Source organism: Chiloscyllium plagiosum, chromosome 9 (assembly GCF_004010195.1).
Source record: "Chiloscyllium plagiosum isolate BGI_BamShark_2017 chromosome 9, ASM401019v2, whole genome shotgun sequence".
Taxonomy (NCBI): Eukaryota; Metazoa; Chordata; class Chondrichthyes; order Orectolobiformes; family Hemiscylliidae; genus Chiloscyllium; species Chiloscyllium plagiosum.
The window spans coordinates 19,257,762-19,264,786 of NC_057718.1; the positions used below are offsets into that span (position 1 = coordinate 19,257,762).

The 7,025-nt window shown below is 48.2% G+C and overlaps 1 protein-coding gene across 6 annotated transcripts in view; it reads right to left on the reverse strand.

Annotated features, from left to right (window-relative positions):
• ltbp1 (latent transforming growth factor beta binding protein 1) overlaps positions 1-7,025 on the reverse strand; it is a 339,046-nt gene that overhangs the window by 7,525 nt on the left and 324,496 nt on the right. For all 6 annotated transcript variants that reach the window (XM_043695510.1, XM_043695509.1, XM_043695512.1 and 3 more), the window contains one exon: positions 537-701. In XM_043695510.1, the coding sequence (XP_043551445.1) occupies positions 537-701 (165 nt within the window). The remainder of the gene's footprint in view (positions 1-536; positions 702-7,025) is intronic.

A 7,025-nucleotide genomic window follows, 5' to 3' on the forward strand; every position in this document is an offset into this window, starting at 1 on the left:
CTCTCTCTCTCTCGCCCTCCCCCTCTCTCTCTCTCTTCCCCTCCCTCCCTCTCTCTGCTCCTTCCCCTCTCTCTCCCCGCTCCTTCCCCTCTCTCTCCCCCCACTTGCCCTCTCTCTCCCTCCCTCGAGGTTCAGGGTAAATGAATAGTTTGCTTGAGATCACTTCTGAGGGGAGATAAGGGATGACTGCATTGCTGTGGGTCTGGAGACACATGTAGACCAGGCAGGGTAAGGACAGTGGATACAATTCCCTGAAGGACATTGCTGAGAGATTACGTGGGTTCTACGTTTAATTATAGACCCTTTACTCCTCATCACATGCAGACGTGCATTTACGTAGTAACAATGCGGAGACTGTGCAGGGTAGAATTTGCCTCTGTTCCCAGGTCCCTGATAGATCCCACTGGATCCCAAACTCACCCCTGTACTTTCAGACACTTCCAACTACATTTTGAGGCACTCGGTTCCTTGCTGTCTTTTTCCCCCAAAAGGACAAGAAAAATAACGTATTCCCCCACAGGGAGAGTTCAACTTACAGTGTGCGTCGACAAAGAAGGGCAGGTTACCACGTAGTGCCTGCTGGGAGTGGTACTCAGAAGCTGGGACTGAGTAGTCAGGCTGATACGGAGGCATCAATGCATCCTGACCATACTCATGCCGTCTCCCAGGAACAGGAAGGTTACAAAGTCGTGCGTAGTCATCTGTGAGTGAACAAGAAAGCTAGATTAACAATGGAGTTGATGCAACACAATTCTGACGCTTACACACCCGCATGCAAACAAATGGTTGACCGCGAGACCTTCATCATTGTTGGGCTCAAACCTGGAAACTCTGCCCCCTACTGGCTGTGCCAGGAACGCAGCTCACCACCACCATCTCCAGAACAATTAGGGATGGGTAGTTCATGCTAGCCCAGCCAGCGTGCCCACGTCCCTGTGATTGGATACTGAGACAGTGAGGTCAGGAGCGGCCAAGTTAAACAGTCTCCCCCAAAATTGGCTCAGTAGTCCGAATTGTTCCACGTTTAGTTCCGACTGGCTTTCCAGTGGCTTCAGTTGAAGGTACTGAGGGCAGAATATTGCTTGCAGTGACTCCACTGCCTGGTTGAAGAGTCTTGAGTCTGGCGGAGGGGGTTTGGGACAGAGTGGGACTTGGGTCTGGTGCTGGGGGGGATGGGATTGGGGGGACATGCGGAGGTGGTTAGTGGTTCAATGTGTTACCTCCTCAGGGTCAGGACACTCAGGCAGCCAATGAGTTCCCAGAATCTAGACCTATGTGGAAGAAGGCCCTGCCCCCAGAGTGCCGTCAGCCAATCAGAGCTCCAGCTCCTGGCCAAGCCCAGGCAGCGCCATCAGGGGCGGTGGTCGCAGCTGGAATTGCAGTCTGTCCACACAGAGAACAGCAATGCAGAGCCGGGTTGGCTTCCCCGGGGGGCCAATCGGGCAAGTTCCCAGACAGGGGTCTGGCGGTGTGTGTGGTGGTGGGGAACATCATGAGGTCGACTCAGAAGGCAAAGCATTGACCTGTGTCGGGGGGAGAAGGGGTAGTGCAGGTCCCCTGGGTGACCAGCAGGTGACCCCCCCTCACTCCCACAACCCTGTGTAACAGCCAGAACCCCACCCCCCAACCGTCACTGGGGACAGTAATAAACCCTCAGTGCTTCCCACTGTCGGCCAGTCTGCTCATTCCATTTCAAACTGCATTGCAGACACTCCTTCCCCATCCTTGCCCTGTCCCTCCTTCCCCTGCAGGAAGCTCTTGCAAAGCTTTTCGCACCATAACATGAGGCAAATCTCCTGTGACTAATCAGTTAAAAGATGGCTCCTTATTTTTGTTTGGGAACATCCCTGGTCTATTCCTCCAGCTCCTCAGCTTGCCTTGTACAGTGTCACTTTGGGGTGTGGTTGCTCGAGAGGCAATGGTGGTCACCCTTGGGGTGTAAGAGCTGCCGAACGTGTCCAAAGTCAGTCACCGAGGGAGAGTGTCTCCGAGCAGAACATTCTCTCGCAGCTTTTCCAGCAAACATCTGCAAGAATGTCTGACTTCAAAGCCAAAATCTCCTGGGCCCACGAAAAGGGGGGACCTCCATCCAGCCTTTCGAACAATGGGAAGATAAATGATCCGCGAATCTGTTGTGAGGATGGTGCTGTCAGGAGGCTTTGTGGTACCCCCCCCCCACCTCTCCAAATAATGTATTTTACATCCACTTGAAAGGGGTTGAAGTCTCATTGGCATCCAATGTTGCAGCCTTCCCTCAGTATCGCCCCAAAGGGTCAGTCTGAGACGGAGTATTGTACGCTGCAGTTAGGGCCCCAGGCCTGGAGATGGGGAGGTGGTGATAAGAGGCAAGTGGTGGGTCAGAAAGGTTTCTGCAGAACTCAACACCCATTGTCCCAGACGCACAGCCACTGAATTTGAAAGACACAAGTTAAGCTTTCACAGCTGGGACTGTTTTGATATTGGCTGCTGTGAACAGACAAGAATTTGTTGGGGTTTAAGTCAAAATACAATCCAAAGGCCTCCTTCTTTCAGTATTAAAATAAAACAGAGTCAAAGTTAGAAATGCGCTTGATGTCCATGCATTTCTTTGAAAAAATGAAAATGAAATAAATCTCATGTTTGAAATAATGTAATTGTTAAAATGTCTTGGGTTAACTGCATATACAAATAGGAACTCAAATCATACATCCATTCAGACCAGAAGGTGAATGAACAGAGCTAGGCCATTCAGCCTATCAGATCTGCCCTGCCATCGGATCAGATCATGGCCTCAACTCCATTCTCCTGCCTCTTGCCCATAACCCTCCGCTTCCTTACTGATTAAAAATCTCTATCTCGCGCTGGAATATACTTCACAGCTTAGCATCGACTGCCCCCTGTGATATAAAAAATTCCACAGATTCCCTATCTCCTCAAGGGGAAAATCCACCCCACCCCCCACACCTCCAGTCTTTGTCTTAAATATCTGACTCCTTATTCTCAGCTATGTCCTTCTCCCAGAAGGGCAAACAACCTTCCTACATCTACCCTCTCAAGTCCTCCTTGAATAGCTTGTGTGTCAATAAGTCACTTCTATTTTCCAAATTCCAAGGAGTACAGGCCCAATCTACTCAACCTCTCCTTCTTCGGCACCTGGTACCTGTTGAGTGAACCGCCTATGCACTGCCTTCAGTGCCTGTACAACTTTCATTAGGTAAGGGGCCAAAACTGTCCATGCTATTCCAGTTGTTGTCAGCCTCATCTCCTGTGGTCCCAGGCCATGTTTGTTCTCTTCAAATAGTAGGAGCACTCAATGGAGGGTTGAGGCCCACAAACAGAATGTCAAGTTCTGCTGCTCACCCCCTTCAACTTCACATGGCACCAATCAGGGACGTGGATGAGGCCAGCACAATCTCTCTAATGTGGTGCATGAGGAGCAGGTGCCATATTTCCAGCTGTGTGTGGCCTTACACTATCCGAGCAAGTATCTCTGGAACATAAGAAGAGTTAATTGAGCCCCTCAAGCCCTGTCCAAGTGCTTAGTGGACAATTTCTGGTCTAATCCAATGTCCATATGGGCCTATGCCCCATATTTCTTCACAAGTGTAGCTGTCAGAAATCTTTCAACCTCAGCTTTAACATTAACAACCGATCATGGAGCAGTTGCCACTAGGACTTCCAAACGTCCAGCATTTCTTTAATTTTTAGCATCGCAATTTCAGTCATTTTCTGTCATTGGCTTGTGCATTTGACCTAATGAACATCCTGAACAGACGCTACTGTTGTCAAGAGAATCAAAATGCAAGGGAATGCTAATCATTCTCAAAAACTATCTGCAAGTTAAATTTAGCTTCTGAAGCAAGTGTTTAGAATCAAGTGAGAAAAGATACAAACTGTACGAACAGCTAGATTAAAAGGACAAAAGGTTATAAACCTCAAAGAGATGGAAAATCTCAGATATATAAAATAATTACCTCCCCACCCTATGCCCACTCCAAATCACTCAAACATAGTGACAAGAAGGGACTTAAGGTTTAACTCAGTTCTCCCAGCTATTCACTCGAGGAGTTAATAGCATCAATCGATTATAAACAGTTAGGTACTGGCTGGTGTTGCAGGATGTGTCGGATTCTGTACTATTCACAAGTTGAGTCTCCTGTTATGATACATTGTTATGAGAGCCAGATCACTGACCCTGTCCCTTGAGCTTTCTCCAAAAGCCAAGCGGGCTCTCCCCGATCCCACCCCCACCAACAAGCTTTTTGACTGACCTCCACACAACCCCCCCCCACCCCGGTATTAAATCCGATATAACAAATCTCAATTCAATCCGAATGCCCTGCTTCTAATTACGAAACTGCTCCAGATGGAAGAAGGTTCTGGAAGACACAGCGCCGTTGAATGGGAGACAGGAGAGGAAGGTTCTGGGGATGGGTTTCTCGCCCCGAGATGACAGCTCCATCCTGTTGCCCTCCCTCCCTGCTGCCAGGCTTGATGAATGTTTCAGCATTTTCCATCTCGTGGCAGCACTTGGAGTATTTCATTCTGTTAGTGAAGTTGTGGCCTGGGTAACCCTGAAGGGAACTGTTTGAACAGGAAAAGGTCTTTTAAGGCCAACAAGCCTGATCCTTTTCCAGGCATCACCCTGCACCGACTCCCCTTTCTACCTCTCAAAGCCTTCACCTTCTGGGAACCCAACCAGGGGTCTCTTGCACCAACTGAAAAGCACCCTCTGGTAATCTATTCCATTGGCTTCTGGTCTGAGAGATCATCCTGATTTACCCTCTATCCCCGAATCTGTACAGCAAACTATCTTGCCAAAGGTTTCCTCTCCCTTTATCTCGATGATTCCCCATGTTGGGGCATCTTGCTCCAGCAACTAGTTTCTCACACAGGAGAACAGAGGCTGGGTTTGAGCAGGTAGTTCAACCTCTCTGGGGAGGGAGTCACAAACCTCAAGGAGCAGACGAGAGAAAAGCTGAAGGAGTCGGAATGAGGGGCTGGAAATAGTCATTCGGGAGGTGAAATAACTGCACAGAGGCTGGGTCCTGTCACCAAGTCACACTTTCTTTACTAGTGCACAGTACACTGGCTGTGACTTGTGAGCCCAGAGTCAATTCTCAACTGAGGAGATTCTAACCTCTTGGGTTTTGTTTTGACAAGATAAGAATATATTTATGTAGCAACATACTACCTGAAACAGCAGTGGGAGAAGATTCAATAGTTTTCAAAAAGGAACTAAATAAATCCTTTAAATGGGAAAAATCTACAGGGTTATGGAGAAAGAGCAAGGTAAGGTGGAGGGGCAGGGGAGAGGCACTAATTGGAAAACTCCTTCAAAGAGCTAGTACAGGCACAATGGGCTTAATGGCCTCCTTCTGTACTGGTCAGCCAGGCTTTCCTGATTGGTCCAGGTAACCCCAATCAAGTTGTCAGTGAGGTCCACCTGGTTCCAATCATGACAGGAGGAAATTGTGGAAAGCCTGGCCTGGCCTGTGGGGCCTGCTCTTTCAGCCTTCCACTTCGACATCTAAAACAGGTCCCCTCAAATAGGAGGCTTTTGCCTGCCTAACTCCCCTTTGACAAAGTAACTGGGTGTGACCTACTCAGGATTTGACCACCAAGAGGCAATCTTTGAAATATATATTTTTATAAACCTTCTAATAGAGGCAGGAATAGTGTGAATGCCAGACCACATTCTCTCACCTCTCCTGATAAGCTGTTCTAACATCCCTCAGTGCCCTCGTCCCCACCACTTGAAGCTTAAGATGGGGACCAGCTACTGGAGAAGGCAAGCTGTGCAAACTCAATGCTACCTACACAAACTCATGGACAACCTCAACTGATCGCTTGGCCCCTCTTGCTTTGGCACCCGACATCCAGTCTCTCACATACATCTGGCCAGTGGTGCACTGTGTATGTTGCTTTAGTCTTACCAGAACATAGAGCTGCCCTCTCATTAGAAAGAGAGGTGACTGGTGGTGATTTAACTTGAAGGCCACCAGACCTCTGGCAAGGGGAGAGGTTGTGAAGGAGAATCCTTCGTGGTAACCTCATCCAGTGATGGGAATTGAACCCCCCGCTGTTGGCATGACTGCTTCGTAACCTGTCCATCCAGCCAACAGAGTTAATGGTGCTGACAGATAATTGTCCTTTTGATAGGAAGTGCCAATATAGTAGCCCTTTCATGACAAAATAAAACCTTTTGTTCACCAGCACGTCGCTTCCCATTGCCAGTCAGGAAGCTGCTGAAGAACATTTATCTTCTTGAGTAGAATGACCAGAAAATGCAATCTGCACAAGGAGTGCTAACTTTCTATAACAATCTCCATGGTGCCACTCTCATTCAGTAAGCAAGCTCCGGGATGCAGGAAAGCTACATCAATAACTTGTTTATAACATCAAATGGGAGGTCCATCTGCGGAAGGAATAAGGAACTGGGCCATTGACTGATACATCTCAGACTCGGCTAAGTCTGAGTGGGAGCTTCAGCTGGAGTTACCTCAGCATCCTCCCTGGAATAAGAGAGAACAATCTCTCGCACTCTCTATTTCCCATAACCACGAGTATTGAGAAGTTCAGACACTGTAGGTAGCCAGCGGATAACAGCATCCCCCCAATCAGGCATCCATTCCCCCCATGGCTTTAATGATCCTAATGGATTAAACCAAAATTCCCAATGTCATTCCTTGTGCTGTGGTAAATTGGTGGAGTCGATGGCCTAGTGGTATTATTGCTGCACTACTAACCCAGAGACCCAGGTAGCGTTCTGGGGACCTGGGTTTGAATCCCACCCTGGCAGATTGATGGAATTTAAATTCAATAAATATCTGTAATTAAAAATCTAATAACTGCTATAAATCCATTGCCAACTGTTGGAAAAACACACCGGGTTCACTAATGCCCTTTTGGGAAGGAAACTGCCATCCTCACCAGGTCTGGTCTACATGTGACTCCAGACCTACAGCAATGTGGTTGGCACTCAACTGCTCTCTGGGCAAATAGAGATGGACAATAAATGCTGGCATTGCTGGTGACACCCTCAT